The 20,138-nt window shown below is 37.2% G+C and overlaps 1 protein-coding gene across 2 annotated transcripts in view; it reads right to left on the minus strand.

Moving 5' to 3' along the window:
• Positions 1–1,948: 1,948 nt before the first annotated feature.
• The window catches only part of zmynd11 (zinc finger, MYND-type containing 11), a 37,385-nt gene continuing 19,195 nt past the window's right edge, over positions 1,949–20,138 (minus strand). The window contains exons 5-16 of one of the 2 annotated variants that reach the window (XM_055151522.1): positions 17,497–17,658; positions 16,450–16,527; positions 15,735–15,827; positions 14,909–14,996; positions 14,081–14,136; positions 13,901–13,978; positions 13,689–13,807; positions 12,862–13,285; positions 11,921–11,995; positions 11,216–11,494; positions 9,166–9,351; positions 1,949–6,594 (exon numbers count right to left, since the gene is read on the minus strand). In XM_055151522.1, the coding sequence (XP_055007497.1) occupies positions 6,472–6,594; positions 9,166–9,351; positions 11,216–11,494; positions 11,921–11,995; positions 12,862–13,285; positions 13,689–13,807; positions 13,901–13,978; positions 14,081–14,136; positions 14,909–14,996; positions 15,735–15,827; positions 16,450–16,527; positions 17,497–17,658 (1,761 nt within the window). In that variant the 3' untranslated portion in view covers positions 1,949–6,471. Of the gene's footprint in view, positions 6,595–9,165; positions 9,352–11,215; positions 11,495–11,920; positions 11,996–12,852; positions 13,286–13,688; positions 13,808–13,900; positions 13,979–14,080; positions 14,137–14,908; positions 14,997–15,734; positions 15,828–16,449; positions 16,528–17,496; positions 17,659–20,138 lie in introns of both variants that reach the window. The other variant, XM_055151521.1, reaches the window with a different exon arrangement.

Consider the following 20,138-nt stretch of genomic DNA (forward strand, 5'->3'; position numbering starts at 1 on the left):
TGTATAAAGAAGTGGACAAAGCGCCGTTTAAATGAAGCGAATTTGGAGCCAGGGTTTATGTTATGATAGGATTTTTTTTGACGGACAAAAAAAAAATAAAATAAAATAAAAATAATTCAGGATCATGTAGAGAAGGTTAATATGAACATTTTAATATCAAAATGAGGAGCCTCACAGCAGCAGTTACAGAGAGAGGAGCCACAAGATCCTAATATAAGTCAATTGGAGCCAGAGCCAGAAGGAGCCAGAAGGAGCCAGAAGAGTCTCCTGGAGAACTTCCTATTTGGCACACAACGGCTTCAGCGTTCGATCTGTCCACTCATATATACAGTCTGTGGTCGAAAGTCTTAGTCCATTTTATCAAATCACATCTCAAGTCACGACTTACAAGTCCCACCACTATTATCCAAACATGTCCATCAACAGTGTTGGGGAGTAACAGATTACATGTACTGGCGTTACGTAATCAGAGTACAAATGATGAGTAACTGTATTCAGTTACAGTTACTGTTTCAGTGAGTGGTAATTGGATTACAGTTACTTGGTTGAAATAAATGGATTACATGGCGGGATTTTCCTGTTTTCACATTTTGGGCTATTCCTTTTTTTTTTCTTTTTTTTCTTCGGTAATTCCACTCATTGCCGAACACTAAACCAGGTCTAAAACCAAGTCTAAACCTGATCTAAACCCTGGTCTAAACCCAGGTCTAAAACCAGGTCTAAACCCAGGTCTAAACCAAGTCTAAACCAGGTCCAAACTAGGTCTAAACCAAGATTAAACCTCGTCTAAACCAGGTCTAAAACAGGATTTAACAGGACTAAATAAATCCTGCTGTGTGGACGTGTCTCCTCGTCTTCTATCAATAATATTTTTAATTTGGTTCAGCAAAGTCTGGACTTTTTATTTTCTTTTATCAGACAAAACTTCTTATGTGAAGATTTCCTCGTCTTTGTTTCTCTACAGCAAATCAAGTAATCCAAAGTATTCAGGTGACTTTACTCACTTTAAGTAATTTAATGGATTACATTACAAACTACATTTTGGGGTATGTAATCTGTAATCTGTAGGGGAATACATTTTAAAAGTCACCTTCCCAACACTGTCCATCAAGTCCAGTGTTTTTTGTAATTCAAGGCCCTATATGACACAAAAGTGACTGTTGTGAGCTTTAAGACATGTTATAATGTTACCTCCTCAAAAACAGACTTCCAGAGACACTCAAACATGTGTGAATGAAACAAAACACAACCCCAGGTCTGTTTTTGATGAGGAAACATTCAAAACACAGATCAGAAAATAGTGTCATATGAGCATCTTGCATTACTTCAACCCTCTTCAGGCAGGTGTTGCAGATTTGCAACAGCTAAATGCCAATTACCTACTGACTCCAAATCCATATTTTATGAGCCTTTTTTACTCAGGAGCCTTTTGTTCCCATCAATGCTGATAAACATGGATGATGCAGACTGTGTAAGAATGACTACATGCAAACGACCTGCCAGAAGTGCAAAGTACTTTTGTTGTTTACAAAGGATAGAAATTGTTTCTTGGAGCACCACATGAAAAAGTGATGTTGTTCTGCCACTGTAAAGCTGTTACACTGTGCTTTATGTTTTCATTGTTATGAAAAGTATTTTACACATAAAGTTATTGTTCATATCATTTTCAGTCTTCAGTGTTAATTTACCACACCGGGCCAAATTCGCAACATCCCAGAATGCATTGCATGTGAAGGTCTCTCTCAAAAAGAAAGTCTGGATTGTATATTACTACCCCATATGATCATTTTCCCCAAATATCAGATTTTTCCTGTTACTAAAACTTAATTTGAGCCTGAGAGGGATAATGTCAAAACCTGATTCCCAAACAATGATCTAAAGTGCAATGACATTGAATTGTGTCATGTGAACAACATGCAAAAAAACCAAACCAAACCAAAAAGCAGTATTTCTGATCATGGGTACATTTATTTCCTCCATGTTAGCACATATAATATATTATATACATATTGCTAGCTAAAGCATCAAAAATGTGAGGAGCGTAGAAAATGTTAAGCCACAATAAACCATTTACATATGGACAGAACAAAACGTGGCCCAAGAGTTCAGATCTGTGGGATTTTTCCTCATACAATTCTTTGTCAAATTTCTGGAAAAGCGCATTTTTTTTATTTGGGGCGTAAAAAAAATCATTGTCATTTTGCATTTTCTGGAGTTTTTACAAGTTAGAAAGAAGGGAGATTCACAGAGTTTTTGACATGCAGTTATTACAGCGCAAAGTATTGGGACACGGTAAAGACTGGATGGACAAATATAAAAAAATATACCATGGCCTCTGAGTCACAAGGAGAGAAAAACAACAGAATGTACTAGAAACTGAGTGAATGAATCTTGTTGTAAACGGCATTGGAGAGAGATAAGATGATATTAGCTTTAAAGAACATATATTGTGCTTATGCCTATGACACCTGTGGATCTTTGTTCAATCCCAATATTTATTTGACATTATTTTACACTTCTGGGCTGGAAAAATTGCGGAGCCCATTGGGAGCCGATTCCCAACAAGACAAACGACAACAAAAACATGGATAGCTGCACATTACGCGAGCAAGGAGTGGGATTTTTTTTTTTTTAACACATATCACCAATTAAAAAAATAATAATTGTAGAAGAAAGTAAGTAAAGAGTACAGGAGAATAAAATTCAAACATACATGAATCACTCTAAATACAACTCCGAGAGAGGAACTGAGAACAGAAGCAACTCTAATGCGATTAAAAGCTCGAAATAAAAGTCAATTTTGCACAAAACTTTAAGAACTGATACTTGGCATGGGCGGCTTTACACTGTGGACACTTGAGGTACTTGAGGTAAAAATGAATAGACAAAAAAACAATATTGAAATGATTTGGCTGTGAAATTTCTCATTTTCTTGACAGAAGCGACTCAAAACATAATATTAGTTATGATAAATAATAAATTACATAGAGCAGATTTGTAACCTGGAAGTAAAACAAATGTAGAAAGTGACTCAGAGACCAAGCTGATAATATTTACAGAATCAACTTTGTACAAAATGAGAACCAACCATCACGTAAAATGTCTGAAAATATTGAGAAAAGAATGAGTATTTACATTTAGTGCAACAGTGAAAACAAAGATAAAGATCAATAATATGTCAGAGGAGAACATGTGTTAACAGAAATTTGGTGTTTTAGAAAATAAAAGCAAAAAAAAACAACAAATGGTGGCGTAGTTTTCAATGATAATATGTTCTGTATTGTTTATTTTGTTAAAATGCATATGACAAGTTTTCACGTTTTGTCCTTGCGTTGGTGGAATCGTACCTGTAGTAAATATTTATCATCACCAGTAAAAAGTAACTTTTCTGGTGGAGGGTTTCCATGGAGATATTATTGCGTTGCCAGGAATGTTCCGTGGTATGACATTAAACGTTTCCATCGCAGTTATTTATTACAAGTGTTTCTATTTCTCAAAAATACATGAAATCTTTCTGTGAATTGTGGCGACTCTCCACAGATCTGACTCATGATAGATGGGTTTAATCTATACTGTGGGACATTCTCGACAAAGTAATAACATTTGCAGGTGGGCTCTCCACTAGAAATGTTACGCAATGCATCTTTAAAAGTTGAAAAAAGTGGAAAAGTAAATTACAAAAATACAAGAAGCAGCGTTGAGTTCTAAAACTGAAAATTCTATTGAAAATGCAGATATAATTTAAATTTTTTATTTCTATTATTAGTCTAATCCTAACTGTAATATTGTGTTATTTAGACTAGTGTAGGTTTTGGCCCTTGTTGACATTTTGGTTGCTCGGTAACAGACCGGAACTAACCCTCTGCATGTCGTAAATGCTGTATGTCCAGGAGGTAAAATCATAAACTTCAACAGAATTAAAAAAATAACTTAAAAAATGCATTTTTAAAACACTAACCTGTCATATGCACTTTAAACTTTTTTTATAATACATTTTCAAAAACTGTCAATAATTAGTGTAATGAGACTATCAAAAGAGGAAATAATCAGTGTTCTATTCAAGATTATACGATCATTATTTTTTCAAAACGACAGAATGCAACAAAAACGTGAGACATTTCCTCTGTTCAGTCATCAACTTCATAACTGAGAAAAACTTTGCAATGAAAATCTTCAAATCTGACCTTTTAAGCTAGAAAAAGAGGTCCATATTTCACATTTTGATTTTTACATTTGCATCAAGTTTTATACTGGTCCATCCGTCATTTTTCACGTGTTTTTTATTTTATTTTATTATAAAGTGAATTAAAAATGTGAGAATTTTGGACATGCATTTAACACGGTGGTGAAGGAGAAAGTAAAAGACAGTCACTGACCATTAACAACAGCATTAGCAGTGAAAAAGTCATCATAGCAACTCACCTCATCGGAGAAACAGCACTATAGAAAAGTGACACGAGACGCTTGGAAAATATACACAGTTTTTTGCACCTCAGGAGAGCGGAAGAAAGGATCAGACAGTAGAAAAAAAACAAACTAAACAAGTCCAAAAAAGTTCAAAAATATGTTAAGGTAGTTTCTTTCACTGCTCTAAAGAAGAACAAAAGAGTTAATCGACTTTGTTGACAGTCTAGTTAAAGCTGCACTACTGAACTTTCGGTTGGGGGTCCGTCATCTTCTTGTTTCTATGGATCTGTCATTGCTCTGCCTGAAATGTTCCACAGTGTGACATTAAACAGCCCTACTTTACATCTATTCAATTACAGGCGGTTTTAGAGCTCAAAAATACAAAGAAAAACAGGCGTTTTAACTGTGAGCGGAGTCGCCTCTCCACAGACCTGACCTGGAACTCTGCCTAGTTTGGTCTGCATGAAGATAAAAAGGTTTAATGCCATACTGTGAAACATTTCAGAAAAAGCAATAACACCTCCATGGAGAAAACCTGACAGACCCTCCACCAGAAAAGTTGCACAATGCAGCTTTAAATTTGGTGGACACTTAAGGTGGAAAATCAAGACAAAATAATTGATTCATTTAAAGGTTCACAGTGTAACTTTTCTAATGAAAGGTATGTCACCTGTCACAGTATGGCATTACACTTTATTTATCCCCACAGAGACGACAAGTGACACCACAGGGTCAAGTTACATGTCAGATCTGTGGAGAAGCGAGCCCAGGCACAGAAGTTTTTCAGTAAAAATCCATGTTACTGAGCAAATGCAGACACATTTAATGCCATACTGGGATATTGCAACACAATACCATCTCCATGGAAACATACTCCACTACAAAAGTTACACAGTGCACCTTTACGCCCAAAATTTACAGTGTATAAATTTAAAATATTAAAAAATTTATTTCATAATTATAATAAACAAAAAAAAACAACCTCATGACCCATTAAAATTTTTACAAAAATTCCTAAAGTTTTACCAAATTCAGAAAATGATTCCATTGTGTTTAAAATGTGCATAAATGATTATTTGTTGGAGTCCTAGCATGTGGAAGATTCGTTTCGTCAGTGTCTTTTGAAACCGACTTTGTAACCCTGTTCCCAATACGAAGGCCTGTCACCATAATTACTACAACAACTCATAGTTTCATCATACATAAAAGCTGGAAATATATTTGGGTTCAATATTTATCGTGTAATATTTTCTTTGCACTACTGAGACATTTTTGGGTAGTTTTTGTCATGACTCATTACAGATGCAAACTAAGTACTGAAGTATCTCATTCTGCTCTTTATTTACTGCAGTTTATTTTAACAATATTGTCAATTTAGAAGATAAATCTGCTTTTGGGTTTTTGTAGCAGTGGTATAAATTAGTAAATATTATTGTTTATTGTATTAAATCAGAAATATATCACATTTCAAGTTAGTTATCGTGACAGGCCTAGAAATAAGCGACTTTAATTTTAGGTAGAACAATAAAAGGTGCTTCTGACCAAAAGGGGTAAACGTCAGTAAATTACATATTTCATTACATCTTTTTGAATTTTTCAGAATTTTTAAGAAAGCAAAGCTAGTCGAATGCTAGATAGTGCTAAGGTTTTAAGATGAACCGTGTAGCATTTACAGTAAGAAAAGGTGATTTTTAAAAATTCACATATAATAAAACGGATTCACGTAATGCTCGTCTGTTACGGCACGCTTAAATAAACACAATTCTCCCACAATCTTTCCGTACAACAAAAGCTTCCTCTGCATTCGCTTTTCGAGCAAAATGTTCAGCAAATATAGAAACTTTAAACAAAACAAAGGTTATATTAAATATGAAAAAGGAACAACAAAAAAAGCTCTTCGTAAGCAAAACGTGTGGGGTCCAGACAGTTTTTTCCAGGACATGAGGAGGCGTGAATGACAGAGCTCTCAGAGGGAAGCGACCAATGGTGTGCTGCGTTGTGTTTTGGGGAGCGGGTCTTGTGGGTTGGGGGCGTGTCAGGGGCGGGGCTGAGGGTGGGTCTTGCTCATCTCTTCCGGCGGCAGGTGCGTTTGTGGTCAGCGTGCCAGTGCTCCTGCTGACACTTGATGGAGCAGTAGGACGTGTTCCAGCAGCAGTGGTACATGGCCTCCTCCTCACAGTTATAGCACTGCAACCAGAAGTACACGCTTAAGTACAACAAAGGACCAAACAGAAAGTACACACCTTTAGAACCGTGCTGTGTTCAAGTACGACTGCTGTGGGTTCTATGTTCTGCACTCACACCTGTACAACCTGAGCCACGGCCTGATGACATCATCACACAGCGCTCGGTGTTTACATGTCGGGCAGTGGAGTTAATGCTTTAGCGAAGAAAATACATCTCTGAAACAGTGACGCAGATATGAGTTCTACTGTGATACGCTGCTCAGTGGGTTTATGGATTTATGAATTATGAAACAGCAGCGTGGAGAAGTGAGGACATCCAGAGTACTTCAGTTAGTGTCCTCGGTGAAGGTGAGAGTGGATTTGCTGTGTGCTTTGGAGCGGAGATTATTCCCTGTAGAAAATCTCAAAATCTCAATTCAAGTTTTAGATAAAAAAAAACAGAAATATGATTTATAAAAACCATCTTGTAAGTCACTGTTTCACCCCAAAACTAGAGGGTGAATATCGGATATTGGGGTCAATCCTGAAAAACAGCAGCCGATATCCTTGGACATATAAACTGATGTAGTAAGACTTTATGTTACTGGTTGCAGTTGATCAAGAACATTTCTTACTGTTTTAATGGCATCTTACAAGAGTTCATGTTTCATAGAAATGTTCATGAGGAAGATTGTAGATTTCAGATTAATTACTCAACGAAGAACTAAAAACACTTTTAATCTGAAGTGACAGATTTGATTCTGAGTCATACGCAGTGATTTTAGGATAAATTGTCTTCTATTTGAGAGACGTGCTAAAAATAAACGGCTGTGACTAGTTCAATATGATTAACTGTGAGCTTGGTTCAAATCCTCCTGAATTAAACAGATTGGTATAAGTGAGGCACAACATCAGCACTTTGTTAAAATTAAAAACAAAAAAAAACTAAACAAATTGATATGAATGAAGAAGGGCTTGGGAGCTTGACTAACTGACTTGAAGTTACTATAAACCACAAAGTTGAACAAAAATATGATTTAAATCCTTTGTGAATACATAAATGTTAAATGGTGTGTAGCTGTAGTGCCGTTGTAGTGTCGTCATAGTGTAGTTGTAATGTAGTTGTAGTTTAGTCATAGTGTAAGTGTAGTGTATAGTGTAGTTGTAGTGTATACAGTAGTGCAGTTGTAGTGTAGTCATAGTGTAGTTGTAGTGTATAGTGTAGTTGTAGTGTATACAGTAGTGCAGTTGTAGTGTAGTCATAGTGTAGTTGTAGTGTATAGTGTAGTTGTAGTGTAGTCATAGTGTAGTTGTAGTGTAGTATAGTAGTTGTAGTTGTAGTGTAGTCATAGTGTAGTTGTAGTGTATAGTGTAGTCATAGTGTAGTTGTAGTGTTTAGTGCAGTTGTAGTGTAGTCATAGTGTAGTTAGTGTAGTAGTGTCAGTTGTAGTGTAGTCATAGTGTAGTTGTACTGTTTAGTGTAGTTATAGTGTAGTCATAGTGTAGTTGTAGTGTAGTGTAGTTGTAGTGTAGTATAGTGTAGTTGTAGTGTATAGTGTAGTCATAGTGTAGTTGTAGTGTAGTGTAGTGTAGTTGTAGTGTAGTTGTAGTAGTGTAGTCATAGTGTAGTTGTAGTGTATAGTGTAGTTGTAGTGTAGTCATAGTGTAGTTGTAGTTGTAGTGTAGTTGTAGTGTAGTCATAGTGTAGTTGTAGTGTATAGTGTAGTTGTAGTGTAGTCATAGTGTAGTTGTAGTGTATAGTGTAGTTGTAGTGTAGTCATAGTGTAGTTGTAGTGTTTAGTGCAGTTGTAGTGTAGTCATAGTGTAGTTGCAGTATTGTTGTAGTGTAGTTATAGTGTAGTTTAGTGTATAGTGTAGTCATAGTATAGTTATAGTGTAGTCATAAGTGTAGTTGTAGTGTATAGTGTAGTTGCAGTGTTGTCGTGTAGTTGTAGTGTATAGTGTAGTCATAGTATAATTGTAGTATAGTTATAGTGTAGTTATAATGTAGTTGTAGTGTAGATGTTGTGTAGTTGTCATGTAGCGTGTAGAGTAGTTATAGTGTAGTGTAGTTACAGTTGTAGTGTAGTTCTAGTATAGTTATAGTGTAGTCATAGTATAGTTGTAGTGTAGCTGTAGTGTAGTTGTAGTGTAGTCATAGTGTAGTTGTAGTGTATAGTGTAGTTGCAGTGTATAGTGTAGTTGTAGTGTAGTTGTTGTAGTTAGTAGTATGTAGTGTAGTTGTAGTGTAGTAGTGTTAGTAGTGTAGTGTAGTTACAGTGTAGTGTAGTTGTAGTGTAGTCATAGTATAGTTGTAGTGTAGCTGTAGTGCAGTGTAGTTGTAGTGTAGCTGTAGAGTAGTTTACAGTGTAGGGTAGTTATAGTTGTAGTGTAGCTGTAGTGTAGTTGTAGTGTAGCTGTAGAGTAGTTTACAGTGTAGGGTAGTTATAGTTGTAGTGTAGCTGTAGTGTAGCTGTAGTGGAACTGTAGAGTAGTAGGTGAGCTGTAGTTGTAGTGTAGTTATAGAGTAGTCATAGTATAGTTATAGTTATAGTGTAGCTGTAGTGTAGTGTAGTTGTTGTGTTGTACTGACCCACTGCTTCTTCTTGGTCTGGGAGATGAGCTGTTTGTGCTGTGACACCAGTTTCTTGACCTCCTCCACCAGTTCTTCTTTGCATTTCTCTTTCACCTGTTTACACTTTCTGTCCATCTCGGCCTGGGCCCCGCTCAGAGCTTTACTCACCGCCTGACGCTTCTCCTCCTCCATCTCCGCTCGCAGCTGAGACAAACACAAACTCACTGCTTACTAAAGTTTCAATTAAAAACCTTTCTAATATACTCATACATATATTTACTCTCAATTATCATAACAACAAATAACAAAAACATGGCAGATTTTCATAGTGACAGCAGATTTTGATGTTCCTTCCCAAAAGCTATATTTAAAGGTCCTTTATTACACAAAATTGACTCTTGTGAGCTTTAACTCTTTCCCGCATGAAGACGACATTTGACGATCCCCTCCGTTTCTTGTCTTTTGACACCTCCGCTGTGTCACTAAAGACGTGATTTGACGACCATTAGAAACGATTCTGGTTTTTCACATGTAAACAGAGGCTCCGATAGGTCGGGGCCACTACAACCCACACTAGGCTAACCAATAGGATTCAAAGATGCGTTTTCCCCGATTTTTTCCAAAGTTAATCGAAGTAGTGACGATTGTAGCTTCCGGAAAAACACAACACGAAACATGTGCAATGGAGAGATTGCAGCACTGCGCCGCACAGTTTTAGAAATAATGAGGAGCAGATGTATTTTATGGATAAGTTTAGAGAAAGTGACTTCTATAGATTTCAAAGTGATGATGAAGTTGATTATAAAGTGGAAAACTGCGAGAGCGACGGACTTTCAGAGAGGGAAACTTACAAAGGTGAGAAGGCCAGTGATGCGTCTGTGTGGAGTCCTGCGATATCCTAACAAACTATCAGGGACTTTATACTTGATTGTGAACCAAAATTGCCCTGAAATCTGGATGTTGCTCAGGCTAGTGCTTTGAAATATTTCAGTCTTTTTTTCCCAAGATGCGATGTACGACAGAATTGCTACAGCAACAAATGTTTATGCAGAGCTCTGCGCACGAGAAAGTAATCAAGATGACAAATACTGAACACTCACTGACGGGGAAGAGTTTTATTATTATATTATTATAATAAGCTAAATTAGTTGATTAAGCTAAATGAGTTGAATAAGTTAAATGGAAAAAATGAATTAGGTGCACACAGGTGAACAACAGGTAAAAACAGGTGTACACTTGGCTAAATTGTATCTGGTGATATGAAATCTGTTTAAAAACTTTGACAAAGTATATTTTATTATTATTTTTTTATGAATATAGTACTCAGAACATGCATATATCAGATGCTGAAAGTAGTTTTTTGTTTTCGATTTTGCACCTGACCAGGTAAACTCTGATATTCAGTGAGCTGTTATAAACCTATAAATGAGTTGAATCACATTTAAACATCCATAAATGAAGAGTTCAGAGTCTAAGGTTTCCAGAGATACCAAATATGTCTGTGTTACAATTAAGTTCATGAGTGTAAAAATCATTAATAATCACTCGTGGAAGTCTGTTTTCTTTATGCAGTTATGCTCTATGGGTCGTCCTAGAAATATACGTACGGGTTGTTCCTAGTAAGCGCCCAAGGGGGAAAGAGATTGCGGTTATATTACCTCCTCAAAAACAGACCTGGGGTTGTGTTTCATTCACACATGTCTGAGTGATCCTTTATTATTAGTGTTATAATACTCTGTTCCACCATGTCATGTCATGAAGCGGTAGTTTTGAAGTTGACAGCTACCTATTACCTTTTGTTAAGTAGAGACTGACAAATCCAGGGTTGTAATTATCTAAATAAGTGTCTAGTGACCATGTGTGGAGTTTAAAAACATAATGAAGCACTTCCTGTATTACCACATGGCATCACAGAGTCTTTTCAGTTTGAGAGAGGAATTAAATCTGCAGGGTTTATGTGTTAAACGTGTGAATGAAACAAAACACAACTCCAGGTTTGTTTATGAGGTGCAAACAACATAACGTAGATCAAAATAGGGTAATATAGGCCGTTTAAGTGATTGCAGACCTTCTCGAGAGCTTCCCGGACCACCCTCTCAGTCTCCCTCTTGTTGTCAGCCTTCATCATTTCCTTGACGTCGTTGAAGACTTTGGTGTACTTCTCGTGGCACATGTTCTGACAGGCTCCGTCGCTGCTGGTCTGGGTGGAGCGGTGCAGCGTGCGGGGGGAGTTGGCGTTTGCCTTCTTGGTTTGAGTCGACACGGACAGCTTCTCCGGCTGTTGAGAGCCACAGGAGACCGGGACCTCCTGACTCGAGCTCACCGCCTCCATCTCTGGCTCTGGGTCCTGGCAAAAGTATTGAAAATCAGATTCTTAACTAGATACTCATTTGAACAAGTATTGATACTAAAGAAGTCATTCACAGGACAGAATGAACCTTTCGTGATTCGATTTAGAATGATCTTGAGCTGTATTAGAACAAGTATAAGAGCACATAGACTAGTATACACCCATGGACCACTATGGAACCTGTCTGGACCACTGAGGATTACACACATATAAGACCACATGGTAAAAGAAAAGAAAGTACTAAGATTTAATGTTGAAAATCACATTCTATTGTCTAAATAAGTCTTGTTTATTATTATCTAGGTATCAAAAGAACGTATAGAAATATTTGTACCATGACAACACTAGGTCCTGGTATAAGATGGATTTTATAAGTTATTGCCTAATGTTTTATTATTGTAAGTGTTGTCATGTTAAACTTACACTGGATTCTTCTTTGGGTTCAGCAGACTGAGTTCGACGACTTTTCTTGGCTTTAGGCTCGTGGCTGCTTTTGAGCTGAAACAGAAAAATAAAAGGATTTTGATTTTTCAGTTATTTAGGGCTCAAGCTGTTGATAAAAGGAAAAAAAAATGTTAAAAGTATTTCCCCATTAAAACTAAATATAAAAAATACTAAGCAGAAAATAAAAATGAGAGAAATATTTCAGTAGAGAAAGGATCTCACAGGTTAACAGTGTGACCCAGTGGCCAGAAGAGGGCTCTGCATGTACATTTACACAAATCATCTACATCTATCTATAATTTAAAAGACTAATTATTATACATATTTACATTGACCAAGTGTGCCAATATTTTTAAAGACACTATATAATTTTGAGTATATTTTACCCTGTTGAGTGTTTCTCAGTTTTTTCCACTCAATGTTCTGTCAGAACAATCGTGTGGCATTCCCCAAGGTTCTGTTTTGGGGCCAATATTATTAATTCTTTATCTGAATGACATTTGAAAGTATCTAATATACTGAAGTTAGTTATTTAAAATATATACTGTTTGGGACATGATGTTGATCAGTTAATTTTACAAGTTGAAACTGATTTGATACACTTTAAAATGTAGTTTGACAAAGGTAAAAAACAACACAACAAAATGTATAAGTTTTTGGGCCCAGTAAGGCAAATTCAATCATAAAATAGTTTTGGAAAAAATCTGATTTGGAAACTACATATACAGAACATCAAGAGTAACATATCAAACTGTAGGTATAATTTATAAAGCAAACCTCTATTGAATAAGAAATGCATTTTTGGTTGAAATTAATACAAATAGAGTTTTTTTTTTGTAGGTAAACAATGAAAAATAATGTTATATTCATTCAGTGATTCAGAGTATAAAATATGCAAGTACAGTACTCACATGACGGACCTGCTCGTTGCTAGTGGAGGAGATACTGGACTCTGCGTCCTCTGTCCGGCCCCCCCTCTCCTCCTCTGGCTGTTGTCTCCTGCCCCCCCTCTCCTCCTCTGGCTGTTGTCTCCTGCCCCCCCTCTCCTCCTCTGGCTGTTGTCTCCTGCCCCCCCTCTCCTCCTCTGGCTGTTGAGTCCGGCCCCCCCTCTCCTCTGGCTGTTGAGTCCTGCCCCCCCTCTCCTCTGGCTGCTGTTGGGAGCGGGCACTGGGCTGCTGGCCTCCTGCCTCATCCATCTTGGTCTTCCAGAGGCGTCCCTCGCGGAGGAACCGCTGGTAGACCTCCAGCTCCTCACAGGCCTTCTTCCAGCCGTTACTGCGCTTCACCTGCAGCTGCTGCACGCTCACTTTGATGTCCTGGATGTTGTCTGACGGGATCCATGCTCTGGGTCAGAAAACATAAAGAAATTCATCTCTATTAGAAGCAAGTTTAGGACAAAATAGATTAAAAAAAAAAAGTCTGAGTGTATAACAATAAACATAACTCATGGTTTTGCAATAGTGCTGTCATACATACATTATTTAGATTTTCAGAAACAACCTTAGATATTCATTGATCACAGTAGCTAAATAATATGAGGTTAAAGGTTCACTTTATTGTCTGTGTAGGGAAATTTGTCCTCTTCATATGATCCATCCTTGTGCCAACCTGTCAGGACCAAACTGTCTGGACCAGGAGGCAGAGCCGGCCCTGCCCAGAGACCCATCTCCAGCTCTTGGACAGGACTACCTTAGATTTAGCATTTGACATACTGAGCATGTTCAGGGTTGAGCCTGTCTCCTCTCACCTCTGGTGCTGGTGCCCAAAGAAGCGCACGTCTGCCTGGTTGTCCTCTCGCTGCAGCACTTTAGCCGGCCAGTATCCAAAGCCTTTCATTTTGGCCCACACCAGGTCGTGACTGGGACTCTGAACAGGCACAGGACACACATTCACGCAAAGTAGTTTACAGATTTTTGTGTGTGTTATTTATTGGAATTATTTATCTCCTAGTATACTCACACATGGGTAACAGAACCAGTTATCAGGCCGTGCGTTTGAAAGGTAGAAGCAGTTTTTACACAATAACAACTCATTCAGCTGCAACAGAGAGAAGAGGACCGGAATTCAATACAGACAAATGACTATATTGTATTTACATTACAATATGAAGTGCATGAGAAATGTAAGAAACAGGACTACCTCATGACATGTGTCACTGTAGAGCAACCGTGCGATTTCTGCCTGGTCACTGTGAACTGCAACAACACATTTAAATTATTATTAAAATAGTTCCGTCATATTCCATCAGTAACAAGCTCTAAAATGTGGCCCCGGGACCTTGCTAATCCTTTAACAAATGTCGTATTCTCTCTAGATGTAAAGGATAAACTACTGTCATTTCAGAAAGTGTGGCAACCCCTTATTGATTTTTTGTAGCCTGTGTCTAATTCATCTTAGATATATGTACATCCTTATGCTGGTTTTCAGTTGTGTGCATTTTTTTTCTCATTTTAAAATGTTTGTATACAAAAAAGCATTGCACTCTGTTGATCTTGTACAATTTAAGTTGTAACTTGCCTTTGGCTCTGTTAAAATGTTATGAGTAAAAGAGTCCCATATTGTAAGTGAAAGCAACAATGACGTGATTTTAAATTCCACAAACACGACCGAGCTGTGTCCTCACCTAAACCTGCTCATATCAAATAGAGTTTTTTACTGCAAACGATTGTACTGCTGATTTGTTTTTAATTAGAAAAACATTGCACATCACCAAGCTGTTTATGTTATAATTTGATGTTTTGGTTCTCATGAGAATTATCCAACCAGAATGCAGAATGAGATCCACATGTGTCTTTCATTTGGGTTGCCATTTTCAATGTTGAATTCCAGTTGGTTTAAACCTAAAATAACTCTCTCTGATCTGAATCCTCACTATCCAAACCCAAGTTATTATTGTACTACATTTTAAAACTAAGAGTGCAGACTATATACATTTCCTTTAAGATTCCACACACATATTAGACTCACCGCCGTACAAAATGGCCGTGTTATGAACGATGAGCTGAGCGTCGGCTTTGAACTCTTCAAAATTTTTGTACTTGCCCTCTGACAGGTTCTGAGCAAAAAGAAAAAAAAAAGTTCAGCCTGCAATGTGGTGTCTGTCCAATAGGTGTCAGTGCATTTAAACTGAGGACAAAGTAAATCAAATGTAGTTAGCAGTTTTTGCAGTATTACCAAACCTACCAACTTAAAGATGCATTAGGTAACATTTCTGGAAGTTACTGCTTTGTATATGGACATTAAAGGGCTCATATAACACTATTTTCTGATCTGTTATGTTGTTTCATCACCAAAAACATAATAAGAGTTGTGTTTTGTTTCATTCACACATTTAAAACACAAACCCTAGAGATTTAGACTAAGAGATAACACACTGTTCCACCTTGTGATGTCATGTTGTATACTTGACTACATTGTGTTTTATGAGTAGAATTTGGATAATTTCACCCCTGGCATGTGTTGCATATTTTGTATGAAAGTGCTCTATAACTAAAGTTTGATTTATTGATTGACATTTTAAATCTTTACTTAACAAAAACTGTTGTTAACTTGAAAACTACCACTCTGTGACATCACTTGGAGGAACAGAGCATTTTGAACTTTTTTTTTTGTATTGATACTTGCTCAAATGAGTATCTAGTTTCGATACAGGTTTTAGTATCAATTAATATCAGATTTTTGATACTTTTGACAACTTGTGTAATCATAATATAAAGTTCAGTTCACTATCACTTTTAGCATCTTCGCATACAATTGCATTTTATTTAAAAAAATGAACACGAGGCGCTTATACCTCTTGAATATTGGCCACGTCCAGGGGAGTGTGGATAAGTCTTCTGTACATGGGATGTTTGGTGTCTTTGCCTTTCTTGTGTAGGTCCACCGCCTGAAGTGGAAAAGGGAAGAGCATTCAAATAAAGCTAAATATAGGTCAATGCAGCAGAGCATGATGGGAAATCTGACACCACTTAAGATGGACAGAGAAATGGGTTTGGGAAAGAGAGGAGAGAATTCAATTTAACTAAGTGATGGATTAGGGCAGAAGACAACACATGACTGGAGCATTTAAACCAGTCTTAAAGGTGCACTGTGTAACTTTTCAAGTGGAGGGTCCATCAAATGCTTTTCTCCATGGAGATGTTGTTGCTTTGTAAATGTTTCACAGTATGGCATTAAACCTTTCTATCTTTATGGAGACCAAACCAGACCAAGTTACAAGTCAGATTAGTGGAGAGGCGACCCTGCTCAGTCAGAATGCCTGTTTTTCTAGGTATTTTTGAGCATTAAAACTATAAAATGTGTATTTATAAACGTGTATATTTTTTATTTATATAATGTAATACTGTGTACATTATAACATTATATATGTACATTATAAGCAAAGCAATGATATATCCACAGAAACAAGCACCACCAGAAATGTTTTAAATGGCCTTGTTTAAATAGGGGTCATATTATATAATAGGGTCATATTTCTACACATTATATTTCTGCGTAATATTTCTTACCCTCTCTTTCATGCGCTGGACGATAAAACGAAGGTATTTGCACATCTCCTGTTTGTTCAGATTCTTCTTTTTACTTCCCTAAAAAAAGAACAACATTCAGTTAATTCTAAGTATTTTTAGAAGAACAGAACTCAAAGCTGTTGGTCAGAGTTCTACAGCGAGTGACTGTTGTGACACACATCACAAGACTACACCTGCTCAGGAGTTCAAGCAAAAACAACTATGCAGAAAAGTGCTAGGAATACGCATGTAAAATGTGTTTATATAAAGAAGACTGACTGACTTTTTTTTTTTTTTTATCAAAAAGATAACATTTTCAGGAAACATTTACTAACTTAGGCTACGTCTACACTGAAACGAATCAACGTATCACCTTATAAGAAACGATCTACGTCCAGACAGGTTTCTGTGTCCGCAAGCCTTCCCTATCCACACAGCTTTGAAAATATTTGTTTATGTTTATAGAAATGAAACTTAAAACCGTATGACTAATTTGCTTAAACTGAGCGCTCAAAACACAGTTTACTATTGTGCGCTGATGTGGTTCAGCTTCTGTCGAACTAAAGGACACAACTCAGTGGAATATGAGTGTTCTTTCTGTGACAGAGGGGTGTTCTGCTGATGGTGAGTCTGTTTTGTGCCTCTATCACGTTGGAGATGGTTCATGTTCATCTTTTCAGAGATTATACGTCTGCAGGTCGCACACACAGACCGTGTATATGAATGGACATATATTCTAGCCTCTTAGCGTTTTGGCGGTGAATTATTTGGCGGCGCACAAACCTACATCAGAGTATCAGTGTTTTCAGGCGTCCACACAGTGCTGGATCAGATCTGTACTCAGATGAATTCGTGGGAGCTGGTGGCACCAGATCGTTCCATCTCTGGAGCCGTTTTCAGTCAGATTAGTGTGGACGAACACTGCATCCGCAACGAAAATGACTCGAATATGTACAAGTGTGGACAGGGCCTTAATTTACAACTGAACGGCTAAAGTTCTACATCTCCCATAAACACTCCTCTCTACCAATGTGTGAGTGGCCTTACCCTGCAGATAGTACACTGCCAGTGCGATCCTGGGTCACGGGGCCTGCACTCGTCTGACAGACACTTGAGGTGGTAAACTCTGAAGCAGTTATCACAGCTCAGCACATCTCCAGGCAGGTGGCACTCAAAGCAGTACCAGTCATGGCTCTCTGTCTCCCAGTCCTGCACACACACACAGCACACAGAGCTCCAGTGACCCCCCCCTCGACCCGGGAGGACAGGAGAGGGAGAGAGAGACCCCCTCCACTTCTATTACTACAGAGATACAGGCACACACCACACATGCTGCACTCAGAGCCACACTGCACCAACTGACAGTAATGCTGCACTATTTAAAGTCGAAGAAAACTCACAGAGCCCATAGTACGCCATTTTATAATCTATGTTTCCTGGTCAAAAATCTATCTGGAGTTGTGTTTTGTTTCAGTCACACATGTTTAACACACAAACGCTGTAGATTTAGGCTGAGTTCTTTTCACAAACAGAAAATAAGTCTGCTCCACCTCGTGATGTCATGTGCTCCACTTTGTTTTTGAACTTCATACACCTTCACTAGAATCTTTTGGATGATTTCAGACCTGGAATTGACCATCTCTACTGAATAAAAGGTAAAAGGTAGGTATTAATTTGCTGCTTGATGACATCACAAGGTGGATCAGAGCATTTTAAGATTTGGAGATGCAGAAAGACCAATAAACCAGGAATACTTGTGTGAATGAAACAAACCATAACTCCAGGTATGTTTTCGAGGAGGTACAGATTTTATAACATGGCTTAAAACTCACAAGAGTCAATTTCACATAATATAGGATCTTTAGATGCTGACCTTAGAAAGAATGTTGGTTTGATTTTGTTGTAACTGTTACATAAATAAAATAAGTTATCATGGTTGTCCATTTGTGTTCCATGTAATAATGTAAAAACAATGTGACTAGCTCAGTACTTGAAGACTGGAAATATTGTTTAACTTACGTAATGTTTTTTCAAAAATAAATTTAAAAGTTAATTATCCTTTTGCTAATGTTCTGTATCTTGATACTGACACAAAGTGAAACACCTTCCACAATACTTCCTTTTAAGGAGCAAAACTAGACCATTGCTACATTTTGGCTATGAGTGGTAGTACAAGTCCCAACTACAGACCTAACTTCAAAAATGGAGCAAAATCTTGTCTCTGTTCTCGTCTTGATCTGAATCATATTGCTTTTTGAGAACTTTTTTCCATTTAAAATATATAATTTTGTTTTAAATTGTCTGTGTAATCCTCCAGGTAGGATCAATAGCAAAAGAAAAATGCAATTCTGTCAACTGACCAAAGTTTTTGAGTGAAGACCTTTTGCAGCTTCTTCAGTTCTGGTCAAATAGCTATTTGATTAATCATCATGGCAACAGTCCTATTTTTTATAATTCAGAAAGACATGGATTGGTGGGCCTCTGAAATTTGTGAAAAGTGCTAAAAAATGTGTTGCTTGGAACGTAAGGAATAAGTTTGAGCTGTTGCAAAATGAGTGATGTGGAATGTGCAGTTTGGCTTTGAGTGCTAGAAGAAGTCCCAAAAACTTCCAAAATTGCACAAAATCTTCTAAGAGACTAAATTTGAATCATATTGCTTCTGCTTGAAAATATTCCATCAAAATCTTGTTTGTATTAAAGGGCTCATATTATGCAATGTTGTGATCTGTGTTATAATGTTTTTGCATCTGTTTGCAACTGAACATGTGGAGCTTTGAAGACGCAGACAAGACCAATCATAAAAGGTTACTCAAACATGTGAATGAAACAAAACACAACTCCAGGTCTGTTTTTGATGAGGTTTCAGCATTCCAACATCACTAAAAGTTCACAAGAGTCCATCTTGTGTAATTTAGGACCGATAAGTGTATTTACTTAGTCAATTAAAAAACATGATTGTAATTGATAAAATGCATCCAAAACCATGTGGCTGGAATGGAATGAGTAACTGGCCTGAGTGCTCCCACTCACAGTCTGCACAAGCTCTGACTGTGTGGATGGGCAGAAAGAGGCACGTCCAAACCAAACATTTAACATGGACTCTCTTCAAACACAGAGTTGTGGATGGGACAGGGCAAAGTCCAACATACTGTAGCTAGGCCTGTCATGATAATTACTATATCGACTTATCGTTCAGTTGATACTTTGCAGCTGATGTCATCAACATTCCCTGGGAGTGTGATTACTCTGTTAGAGGCTCAAGTTAGACTTTAATCTGTACTTTCTTTGAATATTTTAATACATGAAAACTGTAGCTATGATTTCTTGCTGCAAATGCGTTCACATTTATTTGCACTTCTGAGGAATTTTTGTTTATTTTTCGATAAACGGTCAGATAGATGAAACATAGAGGTTGAATGAATCTCTTCTATGACTCATTACAGATGCAAACTAAGAACTAAAGTCTTTTATTCTGCTATTTATTCATGGAAGCTCATGATTTTTGACAATATTGTTCATTTAGAATAGTTTTTGTGCTTTCAATCTGCTCTTGGATTATTGTGTAAGTGACATAAAGTAGTTTCAATAATTTATGGCCATATTTACTTCACCAATATCACACACTTCAAAATTTCTATCATGGCCTAAATACAGCCAAAAGGGATTCGTTGTATAACATTAAATAACTT

The sequence above is a fragment of the Boleophthalmus pectinirostris genome, unplaced genomic scaffold (assembly GCF_026225935.1).
Source record: "Boleophthalmus pectinirostris isolate CB_2022bp ecotype Guang Dong unplaced genomic scaffold, ASM2622593v1 HiC_scaffold_16, whole genome shotgun sequence".
NCBI classification, from domain to species: Eukaryota; Metazoa; Chordata; class Actinopteri; order Gobiiformes; family Gobiidae; genus Boleophthalmus; species Boleophthalmus pectinirostris.